The sequence below is a fragment of the Excalfactoria chinensis genome, chromosome 17 (genome assembly GCF_039878825.1).
Source record: "Excalfactoria chinensis isolate bCotChi1 chromosome 17, bCotChi1.hap2, whole genome shotgun sequence".
Lineage (NCBI taxonomy): Eukaryota > Metazoa > Chordata > Aves > Galliformes > Phasianidae > Excalfactoria > Excalfactoria chinensis.
This window is the reverse complement of record NC_092841.1, coordinates 7,163,945-7,190,661: the sequence shown is the minus strand read 5'-3', so window position 1 is coordinate 7,190,661 and position 26,717 is coordinate 7,163,945. Positions and strand designations below refer to the sequence as shown.

The 26,717-nt window shown below is 50.0% G+C and overlaps 2 protein-coding genes across 2 annotated transcripts in view; one reads left to right on the top strand and one right to left on the bottom strand.

Annotated features, from left to right (window-relative positions):
* Positions 1–21,341, bottom strand: part of ARSG (arylsulfatase G) — a 37,063-nt gene extending 15,722 nt beyond the window's left edge. The window contains exons 1-2 of the mRNA XM_072351603.1: positions 21,276–21,341; positions 20,565–20,693 (exon numbers count right to left, since the gene is read on the bottom strand). The gene's annotated coding sequence lies outside the window, so the exon portion shown is untranslated. The remainder of the gene's footprint in view (positions 1–20,564; positions 20,694–21,275) is intronic.
* Positions 4,487–12,752, top strand: SLC16A6 (solute carrier family 16 member 6). Its single transcript, XM_072352238.1, has 6 exons — positions 4,487–4,688; positions 6,254–6,495; positions 7,016–7,159; positions 7,721–7,849; positions 8,899–9,729; positions 10,325–12,752. Exons 2-6 carry the CDS (start codon positions 6,261–6,263, stop codon positions 10,564–10,566), a joined length of 1,581 nt encoding a protein of 526 aa, XP_072208339.1. The 5' UTR covers positions 4,487–4,688; positions 6,254–6,260; the 3' UTR covers positions 10,567–12,752.
* Positions 21,342–26,717: the final 5,376 nt, after the last annotated feature.

The window sequence follows — 26,717 nt, the reverse complement described above, 5'->3', positions numbered from 1 at the left end:
CTGCCCCATTGCCTGGTGCACAGGGATGGCTGCTCTTGGCTGAAAGCGTGCAGTAAATCCAGACAAACCAAAAACGCAATAAAGCCCTGCCATTTCTAGGCTTAGAGGAGTAAGTGCAGCACTTGAAACTGGTAAGATGGGATGGCTGCTTAGGGCAGGATTTGCCTCCAAGTGGCAAAGAGGCAGCAAGAGCAGACAACCCAAAAACTGACAGCTGTGAAACCCAGAGTCCTGAGCACATGGGGATGTGCGGCCAAGCAGGACAAGAGGCACAGAGATAAAGTGCGAGGGAGAGGACGGAGGGAACGGTCACAAACAAACGAGGACAACGTGACAGAAGGAAGCAAGAGAGGGAATACGATGAGCCCCATCTGTAGGCCAAGAGTTTTGCAGCTGGCAGAACAGTTTATTTGCAGGTTTCGCTGTGCGTGACTTAAAAGCTTCGGGCTGTTGCTCAGATGGGCAGAATCAGGGCTTTCATCACAGCACCGCGGCGATTAGGGACAGAACTCAATTCATAATTCATTGCCTGGAGCTTTAACTCACAAGCTCCCAGCAGAGCCCTGCGGCTCTCCATGAGCTGAGTGCTGGGTGCAGGCAGCACGGCGGGACGAGCCATGGGTGCAGTGTCACGAGGCCATCCTGCACTCTGAGCCACGGCTCAGCTTTGCACACCCAGAAAACTCCTGCAATCTCTTTGAGAAGCCCCTGGGATTTTGGGGAGGAAATGGGGCTTGAAAGCATCGATTCACCTGGGCATGGGGAGGACCTCAGCCCCACTGTAGCTCTCCAGCTGGAGAGGACCAAGTTAAGGCTCCAGTGCTCTCCTTTCCCCTACTGACCCAGGTGAACATGTCTATCCAGAAACCTATGCAAGATTTTATAAGCACTATCTAAACAAAAGAGAGATGTGGAGCTGTGCTTGCAGTTCCTCCCCACCAACACTGAATGGTTTTAGAAAGATCTGTGCCCTGTTGTGAGCACAAAACCCTTCCCAGGGACCACTGCCCCCACAGGGACTGGAGAGAGGCCACCTGCAGGTGAAGGGGTTCACATCTAGAAATGGCAGGGGAAACCACAACGGTGTGTTGCTTGAGCCCAGAAGGGCTGGGGACAGGAGTGACATTATGGGGCTGTCAGCGTGCTGACAGGGCAGGGGAATGGATGGGGAGTGTTACCAGCACCTCAGTGCCCACCTCGGTGCCCAGTGCAGCCCACGCACCACAAAGACAAAGGGGGGCAAATGTAAAACAACTCCATCATCTCAGAAGCTGCTCGCTGAGATGAGGGCTGCAGGGCTGCCTTGGCACACTGCCTGGCAGGGGCGATACGTCACAGCAGGCAGCCGGCACACCTACGCCTTCAGAGCATCCAGATAGCGGAGTCACCCTGAACTTGGCAGGGGCTCCTGTTTGCTTTGGGGAGGTACACCAGCGTAACACAGCTAAGAAAAACAATCAAAAGCGTTTTCAAAGGACATTCTATTCTCTCTTAATTTACAGGGGGAGGGGAGGGAAGTCATCCGGGCCAAAACTTATGCGCTGCTGTCAGACGAGGAATCTGAGCTCCGATTTCAGAAGCCGTTTCCAAAAGATGTTAAGAAAGGCAAATGGAAAAGTGGGACGTGACGACGCGGCACGCGCTTCTCTCCCCTGTGCCAAACCATCCCCATCGGCGGGTCCGACCTCCAGCATTACCTGCAGGAATCGAGCCTCCTCCACTCTCCAACCTGCACTGAGGTTCAGGGTGCCGCAGTGCCAGCGCTGCTCAGCTGGCTGTCAGATGGGTGTAACAAAGTGAAAGTGTGCTTTCTCGCATGCCAGATAACAGTGGTTCAAAAACATCAGAGGGGGATAAAGGTGGAAGAACCAGACAAACCAGTTCAGAAAAGCCCCAAAGCCTTTGCAGGACACTGATGGGAAAGGCAGAATAGGAAAAGGTGCCTCTGGGGCTGTGCCCAGGGATGTCACAGTCAGCTCCCAGCTGCCAGCAACAGAGCTCCAGCCAGGAGGATCCGCCATGTATTGATTACACATTAACCAGAAGTTTGCAGTCTCGGGGCCAGCACGATGACTTTCACATTTTTCACATTCCTTCACGTTTTCAGGCCCCTGGAGCCCGGTGACACCTGTGGTGCTCAGAGCTGCCCCGACCCCACACACGTGGGGATGCAGAGGGACAGGAGAAACCCAAACCGCAGCTCTGCTGCTGCAAGGGGCCATCCAGCTTCTGGGATGGATGGTGACACATCCTGCTAGGGGCAAAGCTTGTTTTGTTTCCACGTTACCGCACGCAGGTGTTCTATCCTCTCATCTGAGCACAGCGAAAGGCAGGCAGCGCTTTGTGTGTGAGCGTCCTCACCGCCCCATTCAGCCTCTGCAGTGAGAGCTGAGCCCATTCCTGGTAACGCTTGTCCTGACAGTGTTCTGAGCTGTCAGAACTCCATTCCAGGAAAAGGTTTCCGACTGGAATAGTTTATACAAGCTCCCCTCACAGAATAAGCAGCGCTGACAAAAACATACTTCTGTAGACTTGCTAGGATTTCTGCCAGATCCTGAGACCGGAGAATGTTTCCCACTCATCTCACTGTCTTTGAGGGAAAGCATTACGCACACGGAGCGGTGCTGGACTGACCCAAACTGAGCTCCATGTCTCTGCCCCATATGGGCAGCGCAGTGCTGGGCAAAATGCTGCTTCCCACAACACTGTGTTGTGCCCATGGTCAGGTTTTGCTTTTCATGGCATTCTGCAGAGTCCCATCATTTCAAGACCCCAAATCACTCCCCGAATCCTTGAGAAGCAGCAGGGAAAGGAACGAGAAGGCAAAGCCAAGGGACAGATGCAACGTACTACAAGAAATACCCAGGAGCAAACGCCTTTGTGGGTTTTTATTTCGTGCCAAAGATATTTGCATTCTTATTTCTCCCTTGGAGGCACAAACCTGTTTTGTTGTCCTGTAAGCGCTCATGCTGTCACTGCTGGGCTGAGTTACAGCTTGGGGAGGGCAACCCCAAGGCAAGGCTGCGTAATGGGAACGTGAGAGGTGCATTGCCAGCCACAGCTGGGACAGCAGGCTCAGCGCCAAGCTGCCCTGCCAGCACAGGAGCATCAGTGGCCAATGGGCTGTGGAATCTGTGGGGTTATAAGTTACCAGGTGGAACCTGTATCGTCTTTACCCAACCTCCCAGAAGTTTGCTGCTCACTGAATAGACCACTGCAGTGTAACAACAACAAGACAAAGGGACTCCAGCCCAACCTAAAGCACCGGGGCTTACTGACAGGTTGGGAACTGAAGGAGGAGCAGTTTCATTCGGGTTGTTCTTCCATCTGTGTAAGGCAGAAGCAGCAAGTTACACATTGCCCCAGCAAAGTGCTCCCAGCACAGTGCAGGAGGGCACACGGGGCAGGGGTACGGCGTGCTGCTCTGTTATCTATGGGCAAAAGTCCCTTGTCCATGAGCCCTAAGGGTGCGAGGCCCTAAAACCACCCCAGCAGCATGGGCAGAGTCCAGCCGTGCCTGGCACATCTGGCACGGAGAGCTGGGCACCGCAGCACTGATGCCTGAAGGACCCTTCCAGTCACAGCCATTCTAGAACCCTATGAGCCCACCATTCTGCAAACAAAGGGACACACAGCTTCGGTGCAAAGCCAGTGCCATGTTCTGCAAGTCCTCACTGGGCTGAAGAGATGGAGCAAACCCAGACCTTTTCCTGGTAATGCTTAATGCTGCTCCCCAAAGGTACTGCCCGCTCCCCTCTACCCTTTATATTACATTTTGTTTTGGTAAATGGACTGGAGACATCCTAGTACCATGGCTGGATCTTCCAGTAGCACAGCTGGAGACCCTCCTGGTAAGAGGGTCATGGACCCCCTTGTAGCAGGGCTGGAGATCCCTGAGTAACAAGCCTGGAGACCACCCAGTACCCAGGCTTGAGACCTTCTCTGTAATAGGGCCAGGGACCCCACCAACAAGAGGGTCAGGGACGCTCCAGTATCAGAACTATGGACCCATCTGGGCTGGTGTCTCTCCCAGTACCAAGGCTGGGAAAGGCTGAGGATCCCCACAGCAGCAGGACTGGGACACCCCCAAACAGAGGGGCAGGGACCCTGCACACGCAAGGGACACCCCACAGCAGCAGGGCTGGAGAACCCCAGCTACCAGAGATACGGACCCTCCAGCAAGCAAGCCTGCAGACCCAGCAGCAGTGTCGGGGACTGCCCCCAAGTAGCCCCAAGGCTGGAGACCCCCCCCCACACAGTACGAGGGTCAGAGACCCCCTATTAGCAGGGCTGAGGAGCCCCGCTGACGGTCACGGTGACCCCCCTCTGCCAGCAGGTGCGGGGCCGGCCCGGCGGTACCGCTGTAACCCCCCAACCTTCCCCACCCCCCCCAACCGAGGCGCGCTCCCAGCACCGCCCCTCCGCGGCACACGCGGTACCGGCGCCGCCGCTGGGGCGAGCCGGGCCCGGCGCGCACATGGCGCTGCGGAGCCGCCGGCGGAGACCGGCTCCAGCCGGTATATAAGGGGCTGGGAGCGAGCGCAGAGCAGCCGCCGCCGCGGGCAGCGGGAGCAGCGAGCGGCCGCCGGGCAGCGGGGCACCTCCTGTCGCCGCCCCGCCGAGGGTCTGCCGGCATGGGCAGCTCGTAGCCCCGCTCCTCGCCCCGCCGCAGCACCCAGCGCCGCCCGGTGAGTGGGCACTCGGGGAGAGGGGGGCTCGGTTGGATATTCTTATTAATTTTTTTTTTGTTATTATTTTTTTAGTGTATATATGTATATATATATATGTATATTTTTTTTTTCTTCCTTCCCACCTCCCCCTCCTTTTCCGCATCCCTTTATTTTTAGCCGGCGGCCCCGGCGCTGCAGAAACCAGGTCTGAAATGTTCGGAAAGTGATGCAGGGAAGGGGGGGCACGTTGCGTCCCTCGGCTCCGGCATCTTTAATATTTGATTCCCCCGCATGGTTCACCTTAATTCCCTTTAATTTTTAAACGCACGTTCTGCACGCTGAGCTTTATCTTTTTTTTTTTCTAATTTTTTTTTTTTCCTTTTATTTATTTCTTTATATATTTTTTTCTGCCTTTAATAGCGTGCTTCCTTCCCATCTCCTCTCCTCGTGCCATGACACAGGCATCCAGTACCGGCCCTTCGGGAGGGACCACGGCACTTCCCACAAACTTTGGGCACCGCACGGCGGTGGTCGCGCACCACCCTCCCTCCTTCCCCTCCCCCCTCCCCTTTTCCGAAGGGATGCTGGTTGCAAATCTCCCTTTCTCCCCCCCTCCCCCCCCCCGGGTGCCGCGCACCGGCCGCGACCCACCTGGTGGTGCCGCAGAGCGGGGCGGTGGGTGCTGCTGGGGGAGGTTTGGGGGGGGGGGGGGTCCCGCGGGGCCGCCCACGGTCACGGATGGGTGCCGCCCCAACTGCTGCCGGGTGAGAAGTTCCCCAGTGGGATGGGGAAGCGCTGCCGGAGCCGCCCAGGGTTCCTCCGAGCGTAAAATGGAGGAGGGAAATGCCTTGGGGGGGGGGGGGCCCTGCCCCGGGTGCTGGCTGGGCCCCTCTAAGGTGACGGCTGCAGGCGGCGCCGGGACCGCGTCCCTATGGGCAGCGCAGGTGTCGTGGTGCAGAGCTGAGCCGGGGCTGTCCGTGCTGACACGCACGGCGATGCGAGGGCTCGGCTTTTTCGGTGCTTTTTGGGGGTACAGGTGCGCTCCCAAGGAGCTGAGCGGCCATCGACGTTCAGCGTTGTGCTTTAGGGGGGGCTTTAGGGCGTGCTGCATTGTGCTGCTGTCATTGACCCACACTGCAGGGGAACAACAAGCAGCACCCCGAGGTGCGGGCGGCCCCGGGCTGTCACTGCCCAGCAAAGGGCTGCGGGGTGGGGAGGTCGGGTGCTGTCGGGAAGCCGTCGGGAAGCCGTGCAGCCCCAGCAGCCCTCACTAGGAGCCGCGGTGGATCTTTCACGAACTGCATCCATCCCGCTGCGCTGGAACGCAGCTGATCGCTGGGTTTTGCTGATGGGAACGACTCAACCCGGTGCTGAGCGGAGAGTTTCTGGTCCTTGGTTCAAAGGGCGCGGGTAGAAATGGTCCCTCTGGGATTGTCCGGGGAGGAACTTGAGCCCAACTCCTGGATTTAATTCTTCAGCTGCACGGGGATTGCCTAGCAGCTCCAGCCAGCTGCTCAGCTATGCCTTGGTATGCAGAACTCATCTCGAGCTGATGCCTGGTTTGTTCTCTCCTCTTTTTTCAGATCAAAAATGACGGTCAAAGCAGTAAAAATGCCGTGCACCACTCCAAATGTTTATACTAAAGTGCCTGACGGAGGATGGGGCTGGGCAATCGCTGTGGCTTTCTTCTTTGTGGAAGCTCTTACGTACGGCGTTATAAAATCGTTTGGAGTTTTCTTCAATGACCTGATGGAAAGCTTTGATGAAACCAACAGCAGGATATCGTGGATAATATCCATCTGTGTGTTTGTGCAGACGTTCACAGGTAAGAGTAAAGGGCAGGAGCCGGAAGGTGCAGTCCTGCTGCTGACTCAGCACGTAGAGGCCTGGGATCAGGATTTGTGTCCCAATGGCTCCATGAGACATTGCAGCCTCCAGGCTTTGTGGCTGTTTGAGACACCACCAAATGGCTGTCACAGTCCCCCCGTCTTCTCTGAGCTGCAGCTCCTGTGTAGCACAAGGATGTGGGTCCTTGGCCCAGAGGAGATGAAACTGACAACAGAACATCGAAACCTGACTCAGTGGTGGGAAAAGACTTAAAATATAACCTGAGCTTCACCGAAACCCGTTTGCTCTTGCAGGTTTCTTCCATGTCATCCACCCAGCCTGGTCTCTTCTGGTTCTTATCCCACTGCCACGAGCTGTGTGGTGCAGCAGGAGCGATGCTCCGCTATGCGCGCAGATGGGGAGGTGGCGCATGGAGGGGACGGGGGTATCTGCAGGAGGTGGCTGGTGGTGGAGCTGCTGGTTGTGCTGTTGCTGACCACAGCTCTCTTTCCATCCAGCTCCTCTGTCGACGGTGCTCAGCAACCGCTTCGGTCACCGCTTCGTCGTGATGGCTGGAGGGATGCTGGTCAGCACCGGCATGATCACCGCCTCCTTTGCCCACAGTGTTGTTCACATGTACATCACCATCGGCATCATTTCTGGTGAGTTCCCCTCTTCTCAGCTCTGCCATACGCTTGGCTTGCTCCCGCTGCTTCCAGCAAGCTCTGCTGGGGAATGCTGCCACGCTCGGGCAGGAGCTCTGACTGCTGGGAGTGCTGGGCTCCAGAGGAACGCCCTTCGTGGGATCACCTTCTCTCTTCTCCTTTTCCTCCCTGTTATTTTGCCCTTGTTTCCATCTGGGTGTCCCTGCTCACATCTGCTGCCAGTGAGCTTGCCTCGCTTACGGGAGCGATAGCAGCAGGCTGAGTCCTTGAGCAGATGGGGTCCTCCAAGTGACGCTGTGGGCTGTTTGGGAGCAGGTTTGGGGTGTTTTGTTTTTTCTTGGGTTTTGCTTTTGTTATTTGTTTATTTTCCTCTCTTCCAACTTAATAACATTCTGGTTTCCCCAATGATTTTTTTTTTCCAGGGTGACTTGCTGACTTGGCTGAAATGATACTGTGTAATCTCGCCATGGGGGAAAAGCTGACTTAACGTGTTCTCGCATCGGTGTTTCCCCCCTTCCCTTACTTGTTGTTATGGCAATTTTTGGCATTTATTCACAGGCCTCGGGTACTGCCTCTCTTTCCTCCCGACTGTCACCATTTTATCACAGTATTTTGACAAAAGACGTTCGCTGGTCACAGCAGTGGCATCTACAGGAGAATGTTTTGCTGTCTTCCTCTTTGCACCAGGTATAGTGCCGGAACGCCATCAATTCATGCATGCCTAAAGCACAGCACTGCCCTGATCTTTCTCCCAACAAAATGGTGCACGCTGGCTTTCCCATGAGCTGTTGCAGCCCTATGGGTGGTTGCTCAGGCACTCGTGCCCTGTAGGCAGGGTTACAAGTAATCCTGGAGAGCTGATAACCACGTTTGATCCCTTTCCCTGTCCCAAGGAGCTGTGCTGCAGGGATACCCACATCCCCAGCACAGGGGGCACAGCTCACAGCTGTCTTAGTCCACAGCAGGGAGAGGGCAAGAGGCACAGCCAGGTGCTGGCAGGGGCTGGGAAAAGGGCTGAGCTCACCCAGCATTGCCAGGCAGAACAGGACATGCTACACTGATACACAACCTGCTGCTTCCCTATATAGATCTCGCAGACTAAAAATAAGACTGAGAAACTTCAGCTATTTAAAACGTAAGGCGGTACGAATCACAAGCCCACTAACCTTTAGGAGCAATCTGAAGCACAGGAAAGTGGCAGGTCCCCATCACCACCTGCTCCCCACCAGTGTGTCACAGCTTCAGAAGTCATTCCCCCCCACTTCTAATGGGTTTCTGATGTCCGCGCTTGCTTCCAGCTAATACCCATCACAAAGCTTAGCTGATTGCAGATGAAGGCTTGCAATTAAGCAGTTACATGCACCTTAAGAGCGAGGCTAACAGACTTCCTCTAGTAGCTGGTTTCAGGGTGGGGTCAGCTGTAAGAGGAAACTCAAATGTTAAGTTCACTTTCATCCACTAAAAATAGCACCACCTATGTCCCCGTGCATCCCTAGCTAGCTGGGACCTCAGGAGACGGCCTCAGCCCAGTGCCAACCCAGAAGATGTTTTGAGTTGGAAGGGGACCCTTAAAGGTCATCTAGTCCAACTCTCCTGCAATGACCAGGGACTTCTGCAGCTCAGTTGGGTTGCTCAGAGCCTTCCTTAGCTGTAACCTCAAATAGCTGCTTGGTGCAAATGAAGGGATTTTTTTTTAGTGATGCTCTCTTTTTTTTTTTTCTGGTTTCTTTCCTCAGTAAACACTCATTTGAAGGAGCAGATTGGCTGGAGATACAGCCTCCTCTTTGTTGGGGCGCTGCAGCTGAGCATTGTCATCTGTGGATCGCTGCTGCGACCCATGATAATCAAAGAGCAAGAAGAAGAAGAAGAAGTGAAGGCGCAGCCTCCAGAAGAGCCTGCAGAGACAAAGTACATGCTTGAAAACGAGCAAACACGCACCTCAATAGAGTCCATTGACTCAGGAGTAGAAATAACTACCTCACCCAAAAATGTGCCTGGAAACACCAAAGCAGAGCCGAAAAGTGAAGAACCAAAGGACCATGTACAGATAATTGTTGAAAATAACAGCACCCCTACAGAACCAAAAACCAAACTACTGGACTTCTCTGTGATGAGAGACTATAGCTTTATCTGTTATGCATTCTTTGGCCTATTTGCTACCCTGGGGTTCTTCGCTCCCTCCCTATACGTCATTCCCCTGAGCCGCAGCCTTGGCATCAGCAAAGACCATTCTGCGTACATACTGTCTGCAATGGCCATCGCAGAGGTCTTGGGCAGAATTTCAGCTGGCTGGGTGCTCAACAAAGAGCCGATCCGCAAGATCCACATTGAACTCATCTGTGTCATTCTGCTGTCCGTAGCACTGTTTGCCTTCCCTTTTGCCTCTGAATTCTGGGGGTTGATGACATGTAGCATATTTTTTGGGTTCATGCTTGGCACAGTAGCAGGCACACATATCCCACTGCTGGCAGAAGACGACGTGGTTGGCATTGCAAGAATGTCTTCTGCAGCTGGAGTCTATGTCTTCATTCAGAGCTTTTCTGGGTTGGCTGGCCCACCCCTCGCAGGTAACTTAACACTTTCACTATGGGGGGGGGGGTTGGTATATTTGACGGTCATTGGTGCTGGCTCATCTAGAAAGCATTCTGCCAGCCCTAATCATAGAACTGCCCTAAAGACCTGCAGCTAGCACAAGGAGACTCGGAGCCAGAAGGCTGCTGCAATGCAGCTCTGCAGAGTCCCACGGATGAGGCAGTCTCCACCGAGGAACCTCAGAGCAGAGAAAAATACTGCAGTGCAACCCTGATCCTGTCATGCACCTGGTGCTGGCATCACTTCAGGCTGTAGTGAATGGTAGAAGCAAACTACTTGCCCTGTACGTGTGTTCTTACCATACTTAGCCAAAAAGCAGTCTCTATCGTAATACAGAGCTGTCTGAAGTATCACAGTCCTAGCATTCCTGCAGTGACTAATCCTCTGACTTGCCTAGCAAGTACATACTGAACATAGTGGTTTTTACTGCTGATTTTAAAGTAGCATCTATTTGTCATTAAGTGTTTTGCCTGCAAACAATGATGCCGTGGTACCTGGATTAAAAGTGCTATGGGAGGGATGGGCAAGAGCATGGGGGCAGGTTGTGGCTAACTGATGTGTTTTCTATAGGCGTCATAGTGGACAGAACACAAAACTACAGCTCGGCCTTCTACTCCTGTGCTGCTGGCACGGTCATGGGTGCTGTGTTTCTGTCCTTGGTGAGACCGTGCAGGGTTGGGATGTGCCACCAACAGCCACCGGGCACGGAGGGAAGCGTGACAGAAGGCACACAAGACTCACCAGAGGACTTCATAGACATGGATATTGGAAAGGCAGATCATTCAGGAAAAGGCTCTGACAGCGTGGCTTAAAAACCACTCCTCTAACCAAGCATCCCTTGGTGTAAGACTACAGAAAGTGTCAACTCTGCTCCACATTTTAAAACTGCATTCTGAAGGGAATGTGAAATTTTAAATGTGAACAGAACAGTTGCATCAACAACTTTTTTTTTTTTAATTCTTAGAAAAAAAAACAAAACACAACTATTTTTAAAACCAATTGAAAGCTCCATAGAAAGCCACAAAAGAGCAGCTCCTGCCTAGCATGAAGATGTGGTGCGCACTCCTGCTTTCCGATACTGCCTGTAGCTGAAGTCTTGACCGATCCCATGTGAGAAACTGAAGAGCAGAATCAGCCCATGCAGCTCAAGCCAGCGGTGCAGTCTGACTGTCTCCATCCCATGCTGCAAGTCCTGTGCAGTCCAGAAACCAATTACACTAACGAGACAAGAGTATTTCATGCAATACCAGTAGCCAACTGCATTGTCTTGCAGAAGAATATGGACTGACGTTTCAGATTAGAGGAGGAGGCCAGGCTGGATAGTGGCTTAAAACATTGCAATTATTCTTCTAATTAACTTGAATGTCACAAATGCTGGGAAATTGGAGGTTCCGTATGTCTTTATGGCCAGTTATTACTGCACATACATCACGATAAGGTCATTTTTCTTCTCCCAATTGATTTATTTTTTTTTTCTTAACTATTTTCTGTTTCATTTTCTGTTTATAATTTAACTATTTATTAATTTATTCTGATAGTTAAAGGACGTTGTTTTAAATAACTGGAGAGGAAAAATTATCTTCTGCATAGTGGGAAGCTGTCTTTACGTTAGTCTTTTCAATACCTATATTGTATTGCTAGCTCGTGAAATCATTAGGAAACTTAATTTTACAGCGTAGTTGTTTTTAATAAGTAGGTTTTAGGTAGCCCAATTATTATTTAAAAGATGATGATGATGATAATAATAATAAACTACAGACTCAGCATCTCTCTCTGTAAGGCCTCAGCTGCTGGCAGTGGATCTGGCTGCACTGCCACGACCAGATCACTGCGCAGGGAAGATCTGGCCCAGCATGTCTTTAACCATGTCTGAATGTACCCCAAAGTTTCCCCTCCAGGTGCACAAAGGTCTGTGCCACATCACTGAACAAAGGCGGGTTGGTGCCAGCAGTGCCCCCTCCTCCCACACTCGGTGAGAGGCTTCTTTGCTGCTGCCTTCAGGGAGAAATGAACTGGAGCCTGCGTGCATTTAATCTGTAAAAGGAATTGTAAGACAAAGTAGTAGCTGTTCATGTAGTCTTTAGTGGGAGAGGTTCCCACTCACGGTGACACAAGCTTGCTTACCCCACCTATATGCATCTTAATGCCTCTAGGCAACTCAGGGGGATCAATAAAAACAAGTCTGCTTCGGTTTGATGTTTTGGTTAAAAAAACAAACAAAAACAAAAGCATTTCTGTGCATTTAAGTGGAAGTGGCATCATGCATTAACTGCTACACTGACACGTCTGTGTACTCCACCAGCCATAGATATGTGGGACAATCTGTTAAACTCCTCTTTGGGAAGGTGCTTGATTTGTTTTTCTGTCTTAGATGTCCAAAAGAAACAGGCACTCGTGCAACCAAGTGGCTGCAGCAGCCCATTGCAGCTGTCATATCCACGCTGCATCTCGTGTCCTTTTCTGTGCCTCAGCACTTTATCACCCCCAGCAGAACCTCACGCCAAGGACTGGAAGACCCCTCACAAGAGGACTCAATGCGTTGTGAGTCAATGATCAAATGTGTCGCGTTTCGATGTGCTTTTTATTTATTGTTAATTTATGATACTTCAAGCACGTTGGTCAATGTTCTGTAGCCTATAACTGTAAGGTGATTGAAGTCTTTGTAATACGAGACCTCACTACAGCACTTTGCTATTACAACTCTGCTTGAAAGTGGAATAAGGCCTCCAGGTTCTGTGTGTGTGTGGAAGCTCTCCGTTCTGCAGATTTACGAGGTTCTACTGTATTATTACTATTATTATTATTATTTTTTACAACCGTTTCCAATACAGCTCAAATCCTCTGTTTGTCACTGACCTCACAGCACGTTTCTGTCCCGGCCCGGCAGGTGCCAAGGCACTCAAAGCAGGATTTACTGATTTGTTTGTAATGTATCTACTGGTCTCTGGAAATACTCTAAACACTGAGTTTTTGCAATAAACTTGTTCTTTTTTTTAAATTATTATTTTTTTTTTTCTTTTGAATTATGAAGAATCTCCCTTCTTCCCCCCTCCCCCCCCCCCCCAGGGCTGCTGGTGCAGGTCTGGCTGCTGTTTCCCCTGCCAGGAGGGCTGTGCTGCTGCACATCTCTTCCAGGGGCTGAAGCCTGCCCTGCAGCTTGTGGGATAGCTTAGGCAATCCCATATTCTGTAGGAGCTGCCTGGAAGCTGGTAGCTTAGTGCTCATCTCAAGGGTACTCTTGTCAACCCTTACAGCCTGATTGCAAGCGGCCGCTGCTGCTGGGTGTGAGTGGGAATTGAAATGGTGCTACGCAGAGAGGTGATCTGCATGTCTTCAAGAAGCAGGCAATCATGTCATTATTATATCATCTCTCTCAATTGCAGAATGCTTTCTACTTGCCAGGCTAGACAGCTTGTGTATCAGATACCAAGCGAAGAAACATCACGGTAGTTGCACTAAGTGATAATTTTCTCCCCCTCAAACCTCCCTTCTCTTGATACCAGTTGAGATGATGTCCTCCCTCACTCAGTCTGTAGCTCCCAGAATCACCAGCCCCTGCTAACAGTGCTACAGCCGTGCCGCATCAATCCAAATATGGGCGCATATATTCAATTAAGCACTTGCAAATTAAGTACTTGCTGAAAGACTCATCACACCACTGATACACATTAATTGCAATTTGCTTTCATTCCAGTTGCAAAAGTCCTGGAGCAGAAATGATGATATGTGCAAGCAGGGCAGACAGCACAAATATCAGAGTGCCAGGAAGCTCATCAGTCTCCAGATCTGGCTCAGTTACAGCAGCAAGCAAACATTATTTGCAACAACATCCACAAAAGAACAACAGAAGAGCTTCACAAAGGCTGCACGCTGCTCCTGTACTTAGTTATACGAGCACATAAAGCTGTAATACTATCACATGTCTCCCAGCACACAATTTTGAGTAATTCTTCCCACCTGGTTTAAATTAATGGTCCATGACCCTCCTCTGTTATCCTGGTCTGAAGGCATTAATGCCGGAATAAAACAGGATAAAAACACTTCTACACAGTAACTGTATATCTAATTCGAACCAGTAAATAGGAGGATGGCGTGGGACAGAAGAGCTCAATTCTGCAAGTCTCCACAGTCCCTTCAGAAGGGATTGTATAAGCTCTGTAGCCATCTTGCCAATGAGGGCAATGCCAACCAGATGTAAGCACAGGAAATTACACAAGGGCAGCTTGCAGAGGGCACGAAGTGCCAGCCATAGGTGTCTGTCCATCCTAAAGCAGAAAGCTTGTCTTGTTCCTTGTCTGGGGGAGATAGCTAGAGGTCTTTATAAAGAAAGCCCCTTTCTTTTCCCCCATTGAAAACTAAAAGGAACAGAACCTGTTGGCCTTTGTCACATCAGGTACTCAGAGGGACAAACACCACTTGTTTAACAGCTAAAAGGTTTGGGGAAAGAAAAAACAACCTACAAACCCAAAAAGAAGTGAAGTAGGTGCTTACAAAACAACACAAGTGTTTTAATGATTCCCTTCAGATGTTAGTTGTTAGCATGTGAGATCATTGTTTTCCAGCTGCCCATAGTAAACATGACCTGAATTTTCACAGTGATGCAAGCACAAAAAGCAATCTTTCCCCCTCCTCCTTAGAGCTCACCCTGAAGATGTCTCAGAGTTCAGTTTTAGAAAGGCTCGTGTAACTGCTGGCGTTGTTTAAAGAGCAACAAAGAGAAAGCACTGTTTGCAGAGGAATTAATTACTTTCTACTTGGTGACCACTGGGTACCACTGAAAGGCAGAACCCTTCCTTTGCATTGGAATGCCACACCGAGAGCACATGTTTCCCTTTGGCCAGAGATGCTCTGCACAGAGATCTGCCCATCAGCACTGTGAGCACAGACCCGGGGGCCTGGGGACACTGGGCTGGGCTGGAGAGGGAACGGTTCCCTCTAGTGTAGTGCTGCTGCAGGAGGCATCCAAAGATGCTCTCAATTAAAGAACCCTGTTTTCAGCTGAAGTTTATGTACCTCCTATGGGTCCAAGCAAACTCCGGGGTTCCTGGCAGAGATATACACAATTTTTCCCTCCCCAGTTCAGACTTTTATTTGCAAGATGTGCAAACCCACGGCCTGTACTAGCATAAAGCTCTTTTTTTCCCCCTGCAAATTGCAGCAAGTCATGCAATAAATCAAATAAAACCCCCCACCCTCTTTCCTACAGCAGTTGTCAAGCCCCAGTTACGACAATTTGTGGTAAAATATTACTCACCAGCATTTTGGCCTGTGTGAGAAGCTCTGCCTCTGTAAAGACAGCCCCCTAAATCACTGCTTTGTCACAGAAGCCACAAGCGTAACCAAAAGACTTATTACACGCAGACATTATGAGAAGAAGGCCAACAAGACAATAGTTCCCCCTGCTTCCTTTTTGTCAAAGCTTTCACTAACGCTCTGAACAGCTTTTGCTCCTTGAGCTGCTGCCGGCTGCTTGCTGTGGGCTGCCCAGCCTGTGGGCACTGTGAGCATCACTGGGAACTTGTGCCAGATCCTGGCACCCCTCACCATGCCCCCCTTTGCTTTGAGCACCAGAACAAGTGAGCAGAGGGCACGTGAAGCTACCACAATCTGAACAGCAAGGCACTTGGCTATTGGTGTCTCTCCTGTGGGCTCACCAGCACAGAGATAATCTGCTGCAGAATGATCCAAAGACCTGAAATAACCAGAGAAATTATAGCGATGGCTTGTCCAAGGACTGCAGGAGATGGGTACGGGGAACCAACCCCAGCAAGGAGGGAGGTTTTGGTTCTCATTGCTCCCCATTCAATGCTGCTTGCTGGAGCAAAGCACTCCCCAGCTCTGTCCTGGGCACGGAGCAGCTGCCCAAACCCCAGCAAATCCCTGCTCATCCCCATTGTGTGCAATAGAGGAAGGTTTCCTGCGGTGGGGTTACCGTAAATTGATGACTAAGTAACACAGTGATGGGTGCCCAGGTCACCTGAAGGGTACACAGACACTTCAGTCACCTCTGGCATGGGTCGATTCTGACACTGTCCCTTGGACCAAACCCACTGCTGAGGCCAGTTTGAGTTTCAGCCACAACATTTGGGCAAAGTCACTTAAAACCTTCCCCTCACATGCCAGCTTCTCTCTGTTGGTGTCAGCATACCCTGGGCACGCGCTCTGGCTGCAGACAGCAGTGCTTTGGGGACACCTCAGTTCTCATGGGCACTGTTATTCACGACTCAGCACTGGCAGCCAGGAGCTAGCTCAGTAAATGCTGCACTCTGCATTCTCCTAGAAAGCCAGCAGCAGGTGTAAGGGAAGAGACTGCTTGGTTTGCACACAGGGGAGAGCAGGGCAGGATCCAGCAGCAAAGACTGAGCTCAGGTTGGGGCTCACCCACTGCAGGACTCCTCTGCTTTGCAAAGGCAGCTGTGTGCTACAAGCCAGCTTTTGCTGAACTTTGCATCATGCATGCCAAGAAACCTGGCATTGGGCAACACACAGGGAGCAGGAGGCCCATGCCCTGCTAGGAGCTGAGCACCCTGCCCCTTCCCAAACACTGCAAGGCTCCCAGCCTGCTGGGAAACATCCTCCTCCTGCAATAGTCCAGGCCTTCAGGCTCTGAGCTCACCCTCATCACAACACATTAGTCACCAAAACGCTGCCTGCACTTGTATCTCCCTCCCTCATGCACCCCAGGCCATATCAACAACAGCTTATCAGTAGCAGCCACTCTGAGGAACAGCCCCACGGGCACTATTGGTGACGTGAGGCAGGGCTGGATCGCTGCTGTCAGCTGGTCTCACCAGGCGGATGGATCAGGTTGGTTTTGTGCCTCCAGGAAAAGCCAGACCCCTCCCATGCATCATTGGAAAGACCCAGAAGCAAAACCCACGCACAGCCAGCACAGAGCTGCCTGCAATACTTCAGTCCTCCTGGCCTCGGAGTCCAACAGGAGCACTGCACACCTCTGTCCGTGAGCTCAAAAGCTCTGACTGCAGCAATTCTGCAACAGCAAAACTCCCCTCCATGTCCACCTGCAGGGGAACCACTCGGTCCTTCCAAGACTTGCCCTCCTTCAGTGACTCAGCACAGCTCCCCATGCTCTGCCAGAAGTAAAACACGTTAAATAAGCAGTACCTGGAAAGATGAGAGTCTGCAGTCTCCCATTCACTGACTGTTTGTCTCCTGCCCCAGCTGGTGAGGAATCAGAGCCCTGCACAGCTTCATTCAATATCACAATCAAGAGGTCTCAGAGAACTGGGAAACCAACTCCCTTTACAATTACAGAAGTCCTGGTGCAAACACATCACCTCAGTTTTTAAATACAAAACCACATTCGATCTTTGGTTTGTAAAAGGCTTTCACTGAAGCTGCCCCCATCCCTCCCAGCTCTACAGCGATAGCTTCGCACCTCTAAGGTTTTTCTTCCATCTATTTTGCACAGCCTTGAATAAGACAGGAGATCTCAAGAATTTCTTTAGATACATCCCAGACCTTAAACGCATGAAGGAGGCAGGGCTGGTACATACAAAGGTAATACAGGCTAACCAAGTCCAGCCCTCATTTCTTTCTGTTTCACCAGTGTATGCGCCTGTAGCACTTCTAACCCATTTCTGCAGGCTGCTCTGCTGGTGAAATCTGACCAGTGGCAGCAGGTAGGAATGTACCTGCACACCTGGAAGTGTTTCTTGGTCTGTATTAAGGAGCAGACCTTGCAGCCCAACCTGCATGCTGTACTTCTTGGGACAACGGCGTCTTCCATGCAGAAGAGTGGGCCAAACTGGTCAGCTAAAAGTGCTTGTAAAGCAAGAACTGAACATGAACGATTTATTTTTATAAGATCAATTTGTTTCTATGTAAAAATGATGACAATAAACATCAGGACGCCTGTTTCTATTTCAAAATGCTATTTATATGCAGAGGTGCAATCTGTTGTGTGCTTTCTCATTGGCAGAACAGCAGATAATTCACACGCTTCAGAGAAATTAATTGCTCTCAGTGTGTAAGAGCAGGAAGGGAGCACCAAAGTAGATCTGAGCACCAGATTAATGCTGAAAATGATGCCCAGTGGGAACTCTCACCTGCCAGCCTGGTGTGGTGTCCTGGGATGAATGAATCAAGTTACCAGGAAAGATGAGGAAATATATCCCACCTCGGTGATGTAAAGCAAAACGAAAGGCTGACCACATCCTGGTAATGTTAATTAAAAATAAACCCCCCCGACACAGGAAATTAAACCTTGCTCGTGAAGTGCCAATTAAATATGTGGACCTGTAACGCAGTGCTAAGGACAGGGCCTGCTACCAACACAGGCTCTCCTGGAGGACAGCACTGCCCCCAGATGATGTCTCCCACCCATAGCCAGCTCCCTAAGAAGCAGCTCTTCAGTCCCCGCTGCCTTTCACCTGCATTGCACCTCATTCCTGCAGCCTCAGCACCAGTCTTACAGCAAGTGAAACCTTAAACAGCACAAGAATCTTCCTCAGCTGTGTGTAAGGCAGCACACCCCAGACCCTATTTATAATAGAAGTTTTCAACAGTGATGAAGACAAACATTCCTGGATACAGGCGGCATCAGCAGAGACCAAACACTGCAGCATCCTGTTAGCAACCGGCGTCAGCCAAGAGATGATACAAACATGAGCTTTTCAGAGAAGAATTTTTAATGCACTGGTAGATTCTCATCACGCAGTAAATTTTAAAATAGTTTGTAGTAAATGATGGAAAGTAACCCTTTAAATACCCGAGCTTGTCTGTGTTAACCCTACGCTTCTTTTTGCCTGCTTTTTCTCTATGCTTCAGTCCTACACCACATCAAAACGTGCTGGTAACCGCCTGTGGCTCTTGTTGAACACTTCTAGGGGCTTTGGGGAGCAAGTCTTGATGGCGGTGCTGGGCCCTGCCCACCTCAATGAGGCCTTCACCATAAACAGACAAAAGGAGAAAGCTGTAAGATTTCAATCTGAATGCCGGAAGAGCAAAGACTTAAGAATCATTTCCTCATCACTGCGTTCTGCTCCACGCTCTTAACAGAAATGGGGTTAATGCTCCCTAGGAGGTCTTCAGCCCCTGCATGCAGCAGAACCCTCCTGTCTCTCTCCCCCGAGTGCCCCAGCAACACCTGCTTCTTGTTAGCAAAACAAATAAACAGTTTGTTTCTAACCACAAGTATAACTCTCTACCACTGACATTTCTTTGCACGTCTCAGACCACAGCTTCCTTTTGAAACCCTAAACCTACATGCTCCCTTCGTTCTTTAGTAAGGCTGTAGAAAGAGGAGAAAAACAAGAAGCCGCTCAGAGGCAGAAGCGACAGTATCTACAGCAACAGCTGAAACAAAAACTAACTCAGGGGTTGTGAAATTCACCGTGTGGGGACATTAAAACAGGCTGAGTGGCACACACCAATGGTGTCATCAAATCTCAGGGGTGAGGTGGCAGTTCCCAAGCAGGGCTTGTGCTCCCAGCTGCCAATTCCCATGGCACTTCCCAGACACAGGCAAACCCACCAGGCTGCCCTGACACTCTGCTCCTGACACTCTGACCTCAGGAGGCCATAGGAATGGCTGATAACAGTTTTGAATAGGCTTTACTGGCATTCGTGCCCTGCTGTACAAGATCTGCAGGGCGGCAGGTGATGGCACCAGGATGCAGCGAGGGAGCTCTGCAGCTGGGTGCCAACAGCACAGCTGCTGAAGGAGAAGAAAGAAAAGTTTGGCTATTGGCTTCTGGGACTGCCCAGACCTGACAGCCTTCTGTGTAGCACACTGCAGCTCACACTTGCAAGCTGGGCACAGCGTAGAGGACGAGCTATCTGAGCTCCCCAGGTGCCCGTCGCCCTGCAGCACGCATTGCAGCACTGGCACGGCCACAGTCCAAAAACCCGCCCAGTTTCATGAGTCGGCACAGCCTGCGTTACGTAAACTCTTCCTCTCTACACCTTCCTCCGCTCCTTTCCACTCACAGCACCCACAGCACGCCGCGCTCTCTCCTCTCCCCCCGCCGGGTCACAGCTCGGAGCCGAGCGGCGCTGCGCAGCCCGCGGGCACCCTCTGCTGGCCACCCCGGCGGGGCTCAAAGCGGAGCCTGGCGTGGGGGGAAGCCGGTCCCCCGGTCTGGCTCTCAGCGATGCTTTCAGCTCTTCGTGCTGTATTTTTGAGGCACTGAAGTCACGGTGGGGTTGTTGTCCTTACCCACACAACCCGTCACCATGCAAATCTGATCGTTAGAGCGTGACGCCTCTAGCAAAGTCTGATGCTTTAAGGCTTTATCAGGGAAGGGCCAAAGAGCGTATTTATGACTGACACTGTTCGTGTATCATGGAGCCCTGCTGTGACCAGAGGGCCAACCCATGCTCTGTGTGTGGCACAGGTCACTGGAACTGTATCAGCCTTACACCCCATCACTCACATGTCATGAAGTTTTTATCACGTACTAAACATATTGCTGCAGCCAGCGTTTGTTAGGAACTCCCCTCTTGGTTTTATTTGCATAGGAAACTCAGCAGCAGAAAGGGTGTCTGAGCAGCACAGTGAATCAGTGCCACTCACGTGCACACCTTCTGCAACGATTAGAGAGCAATGAATTGGCAATATATCCACCTTCTATCATACAGCCATCAAACAAACTGAAAAGCTGTAAACCCTGCTCACCTTCCACAGCAAACATAACGCGATGGTTTCGTATTATTAGAATAGAATAAAACAATTCTGTTTTGGAAGGGACCGAAAAAAATAATCATCACATTCGACTGAAGCTGTTTCTATTTTGAAAGTGATCTGAGTTTTCAAGGCACACAAAGTCATTGCTGTAAGACACTGTACCTTCTGTCATAGAAGCTTGGCCAACGAGGACATCCCAAGGCTCAGCTGGATAGAGCTGTAGCACAGCTATCCCCACAGGACAAAAAGCATCTCCTGGTCTTTTCTTCTACAGGTGTTACAAGAGTCCCCCTGGGAAAAAACAAACAAACAAGCAAATAATCATTGATGAGAAGGGTATTTTCAGGAGACAAGAGGAAATACAGAGAAAAAGTGTGAACATACGGGGTTATTTTTACTAAGTAAATGTGCAGTGTTGAGCAGGACAGCCTGGGCTTCCAGACAAAGCAGCCGAGGTGGTTTGGGTTGGTTGGTTTTGGGTTTTGTTCACAGAAAGGACAGTAAGAAATGCAGATGCTTGAATCTACTGCTGATTGCTAGGGGGCAAAGTCTTCTTGGCCCTATGGATATTACGAGTAGGCTCGGTAACATACCCGTGCAGCAGCTGCCCTATTGCACTTAGGATTTGTTTTCCAGCACGTACTGACAGCAATAGCACAAACACTCGCTTTACACGTCCGTGTGAAAGAGAGGAGCGTATTTTATTAACGCAGTCCATTTCACAGCTGTGCAGGCAACGAGGCAAACGCTAGAGCAAATACACTGCAACTTATCAGCACCAGTCCGGGCGTTATACGGATCGTTACTAAACGAAGAGCTGCTGATGCAGGACCCGAAACAAAATCGCTCCTGTTCGTGCAGAGAGGAACAGACCTGCAGACACGGACCTGCAGACGGGGACCGGCATAGGACTCGCAGCCCTGCGGCAGGAAAAGGCCCCACCGCGGCTGGAGCCGCCCCCGGCACCGCCCGCCCCTCCGCCCCTTCCCCCGCCTCCAACCTTCCGTCCCGCCGTCAGCGCTGCGGCCGAACGGCTCCGAACCGGGCCGGGCAGTGCGTTAAGGATGCGGAGCTCAGCGCTGAAGATGGTGATCCCTGCGCTGCCCTGCATAAATGGACCAGTAAGGTGTGCTGGAAGATCACAGAATCACGGACTGTTCCGAGCTGGAAGGGATCCATGGGAATCATTGAGGAGGAGGAAGAGTTCAGCCCACAGTTCCAACTGTGCTCTGTTATTTGTTTGTTTCTTGCTGTTTTCATTCTCCCAGACATCTGAGAGGCACGAAGCAGTGAGCAGACAGGATCCCAGCTCTCCCAGTGCCAAGATGGGGATTTAAGTTCACACCTCACAGCTCCGTCCTGGTGCAGGATGTTATCTGCTGTGCGCGGCGCTGCTGACTTAGCACAGCTGCTATATTTAGTGCTCAGATGTTCCTGCAATCCAGTCCTGTGCTCGGATCTCAGCACTGCTCCCTCTGCCCCTCTGAGATGATTTTGCCTGAAGCAAACTGGGGTGGTTCAGATGCATACAACACCCCCAGCCCTCATCATTTCCAGGCACTATAAGGCATGCTGCTGAGTCTACTTGCTTCCAAACATCAGCTGGCAGTTCTCTGGACAGGGTTGAGAGCAATAAACAATCCAACCATTTATGTCAAACCAGTTGTGTGTTGCGGATCTGCTGTTTCTCGTGGCAATGGTTTCAGCTCTGACCTGTTTTGCAGACTTCGCATTAAGAGCTGGGTTTACCTGTGCTGAGTGAGACGTGGGAACGGAGATACATCCAGGTCTGCATGAAATACAACTGCTGTAAAGCAGGAAGATGGAGAAAAAATTAGTCCACGCTAGAAAAATATATGATCCAAAGAGCTCCAGCTAAGGACATGGGAATTTAAATGAAGGTTTTGTCGGGTGTTTTGTTTGCTTTTAAGGAACTGTAAAATGTGGGCTTATTTCCTACACCATTGCCAAGATCTGGAGCCATTCTGCAGCGGCTTGTGGCTATTGCAAAAGTGAACCTGCACAGAGAACAGACCTTCTCTCCAAGAATCTGAGTGCTCTGCAGAGCTTATCACAACGTGCTGCCCTTCCCTCATTAAGGAAGGCAGCGTGCGGGCTGGAGGTGATTTCGTTTCACTCAAGGTGTGTGAGTGCAGTGATGGGAGAAAGCAGCCCAACCAGGCAGTGACTCACACAAGCTACACGGGACACAGCTTCAGGCTGAGAACTGCTCTCTGGAGTGGATTTTCTCTCCCTAATGATGGAAGCTGGCCCTCATTGCAGCTAGCTGCTACAAGTGCTGTTTAAACATGGGCAGTAGCTCTGATCCAAGGAAGGTTGCCTTGCACGGGGCTATGAGGCCCTGACCTCCAGCACCAAGGGAAGCCAAAGGTGTTAAGTGAAGGTGTGCAGCTGCACGTTCCCCCTCCAGTGCTTTGGTATAATCACAGACATTTGTCTTGCTGCAAGCAAACGACACAGGGCACAGAGACAAGGAAAATAAAGCCTGGCTCCAGCTAAAGGGTTGGATGTCAGCCAGATGCTTACATATTCAATCCCTGCTTCTGTCAAGAAGGAAATATAAAACATTTTACCTTGCTAGACTCTTAGCGAGGAGCTACTTTTGACAATTAATTTGCACATCACAGGTACAAATGCTCTCCATGTGTTTGTCCTACTCTTGCAGGAAAATGGGGCTTCCTTTCTGAAGGAGGAAATCTGTGTCAGTCAGTGCTTTGACTTGACAAAGAACCAGACAGGGTGACTTGCTGCTGACGTTCGTCCATTGAAAAGATGTTCCCTTGCCTTGCTGGCATCCACAAATAAAAGATAGTAGGGATGATTATGCACCGATTTCTTACAAGCACAACGAATGGCAATGTCAGTGGGGAAGGGAGAGAGGGTGAAAGACAGTCTGCTTGGGTCATCTGCGTGAACAAGAGGAAGTTTTCCCCTTAATTATAGGCAGGTTTTTTTTGCACATGTCAGACATGAGCTGAAAAAGGTGTCACTGCTGAAGGCTTGCTCAGCTTGCTCCCCTGCAAATCCTAACATGAACTCTTTGAATGTTGGTCGTGTTGAAGGTTTGCTGTTGGCTTGTTTCCTCCTTCTGGAAAAAGAGAGGCTTCAATAGGAAACAGTCATCAATTGGTAGCTGCTTCTGCGACCAGATGTGGATTAATGTCAATGAGTCGAGCTCATACAGAAAACAGTGCAAAACATTACAGCTAAGAAACCCCATAAAGGTCTGCATCATTTACAGACATCGCCTCTTCTTTCTATGAAAGCTCGAAACCATTCCCGAGCAAAGACTGCAGGTACACAGAACATTTGAGTCTGGTGTCAGGGCTGATGAGCACACATACTAATTCTGGAAGTGCTGACTGACTTAACAGCTTGATGTGAGTTTGCTGGCTATTAATTACTCAGGGTTGGTGTCATGCCACAAACGTCACTTGCATGGTATATGTTCAGTATGGAAACAGTCATTCATCATCTCAAGTCTGCGTGAGGGAGATTCAGTGTTATGATATACACCCTTTTCTTCCTCTACCATTTCCCCTTTTGAGTCCGAGAAGCAGCTTTCTTTTACGTAAGAAAAGTTGCCTGTCTTCCAGGCTGTGGCCAACAAGAACTAGAGAACACAGGGCAGAGCCTTTAGCATGGCTCAGAGACACCAGATCTCTGATACTGGATAGGGGAGAGAAATGGAAATCTAGCAAGGCTGTAAACGTTTTGGCTGTAAGTCTTGCTGCCTATCAATGGAAAGAGGCCTGGGAAGACAGCATTTCTACACTGGCAAGATACAAGGTCCATTACACTGAACACTGGACTAAAGACAGCAGATAGTGAGGCACACAGAGTCTTACGCTTCCTCTGAAATCCTAAATCAGTCAATGCTCGCTTGCCCTGCTCACTGTCATCTTACTGGTCCATATTACGTCATATTTTAAACTCTCCAGGCATAAAAATTAGATTTATGCACTTCCTGTGCATGCTGACTAACACGTCCCTACCTTATCCTCCAATGCCCTGCAGCCCTTGTCGCCTGCAGAACAGCAAATGCACATCTTGCTAGTGACAGCCAGTAGCTTGGAAGACATGCCCTTGGGATTTTATCCTTTGTATGAAGGCACAAGTTGCAAGTTGCTCTGAATCGGAGCCCACCTCAGAACAGCCTGCATCAAATTCAGACCTGTCAAATCGAGTGCTCAGCAATTCATCAAGCTGTTCCACTTCCTCTGAGGAGCAAAGCAGACACAGCAGTGCGGCCTGCAGTGCCTCTGACTGCACACGTGGTGAGCAGCGACCATTTCTATCATCTCCAGCGTACAGTTCACTTCTGCTGGATGCTTTGATTCCTTATCTTCAAGTCATCACAGCTTGTTTACTGAATTCACGTGTAAGGATTTCGACTCTGCCACAGCAGCTTTCACAAGCCTGAGTGTGAGGCTCACTCTAGGGCCTTGTAAGAGCTTTCCTTTATAGCAACAGGGAGCAAGAAGCACAGAGCCCTGACAGCTGCTAAGAATGGAAGCTGTACTCAACCAAGAAAAAAACACTTTGTCCCTCAGTAAGTGTGCATAAAAGCAAAAGGGAAGAATGCAGAATAATTTACCACAATCCAATACTATCTAAAGTGAGACACAGAATGACCCACAGTACTGCAGGACCCTGTGGGACTTCTTGGACCGTGTTCATTGAGTAATTTCCATACGGTTGTAAAGAGCTCGTGTGCATTAGGCAAGACGGTCAGAAGTAACTTGCACAAGAGCAGACTCACCCCATTTCCACCCATATCCCCAGGACAGCTCCTGCTTGGCAGCTGCTGCTCTAGCACTCTGCCATTCAGCTATTCCAGAGCAGACTCTCCATGTCAGCTCCTCACCAGAAGCAGGGCTCTGGAGGTCAGCTTCAGGAGCAGCTCCAGCCTGCAGCCATGCTCAGCTCAGGCAGTGAGCAGAGCTGCTTTAGCACAGCTTCGCTTGATTTTGGTTCCCTTATGTCAGTTATTGCGTAATCACCAACTAACAGGAAGGAAGAGGCTCAGAAACCCAACCTACATTCACCAGGCCACACACTTAGGTGTTTGGTTAAATAATGTATCAAAAGCAAGAAGACTTTTACTTGCTCACAAACCCCATAACAGCCTTTCCTGCCCATGTGGCTCTCCTTGCTGCTCTCAGCCACAGCACACTGCCACGTTACCAGAACACACAGGTTACTGCTGAACAGCCCATTACTAGCCCTGGTTGTGCTAATAGAGCTTGTGTTCTATTAAAAGTACTCTGCTCTTCACAATCAATGCGGAGGGCTGGGGAGAGGATGCAGGTCCCTATTAACCCATAGGGGATTCACATCAACCCAAGGATTTTTACAGCTTATATATCTGAAAATCATTTCATAATAGCAATGTGAGGCTGTATATGTTTATTCATCGTCAGTAATTTTTGTACACAAGGCAAATATTAATAGCTGAAAGGCAACGCTTTTGGAGAGTATGTACAGAGCGATGTACAAGCGAATGGAAAAGGTTTTAAACTAGAAATTGATTTGAACCACGTTATAAAAAGGAAGCGATGTTTTTGTCTCCTAAGACCTCCCTTAGAAATAACTTATTGCCAATCTTGAACTAAAGCAAGGAGAAAATAAAATGTACAATAAAAAGTAGTCCCTGGAAAGTTTATAAAAAGTTAAACATATAAAATCGTAAGCCACAAACATTTATACAAAGCTAATACAAATCTTGGGTTCTGTTAAAGATCTATGAGATTGGTACAAAATATATTTTTACATAAAGGCTTCACTTAAGGTTAAGCTCTCACTGCTACTGAAAGCGCAGGAAAGCGGTTTTAAATAGTCTGCTATTCAACTTATTTTCAAGTACAATGCAAAGAAATTGCAAAATGGCACTGTATTGCAATGCTGTATAATTAAAACAACAACTATGTTAATGGTACCATCAAAGAGACAAGACCTGTAAAGTTAATTCGTGAACATCTCAGTATGGCGTGAAACTTCTGATCATCCTGAAGCAGGAAATGCTACTGTTGGAAAACAAACCGTCTGCAACTGACCTTGAAGAGAAAGAACAAGGGAAGCCTTCCGATGGCAATGGACACGTTAAATGTGCATAGCTCTGTTGTTAAGCAGTGAGCTGCTCCTAAACACCACGAGCAGATGCAGTTGGATAAGCTGTCTGAAACCGACCATAAACGCTATTATTAGCCAAGTGTCACAAAGCTTGAAACACCTCATCTGAGCAATTTGCTAGAGTAATTCTGATGGGCAAAATACAAAGCCACTTACTAGACA

What these genes read in the sequence shown, in the direction of transcription:
- SLC16A6 (XM_072352238.1), top strand. Translation starts at nt 6,261, where the DNA reads ATGACGGTCAAAGCAGTAAAAATGCCGTGCACCACTCCAAATGTTTAT. An exon ending in GTTTGTGCAGACGTTCACAG is followed by an intron (nt 6,496 to 7,015) that starts GTAAGAGTAAAG and finishes CTTTCCATCCAG; the next exon opens with CTCCTCTGTCGACGGTGCTC. An exon ending in TGTCTTCCTCTTTGCACCAG is followed by an intron (nt 7,850 to 8,898) that starts GTATAGTGCCGG and finishes TTCTTTCCTCAG; the next exon opens with TAAACACTCATTTGAAGGAG.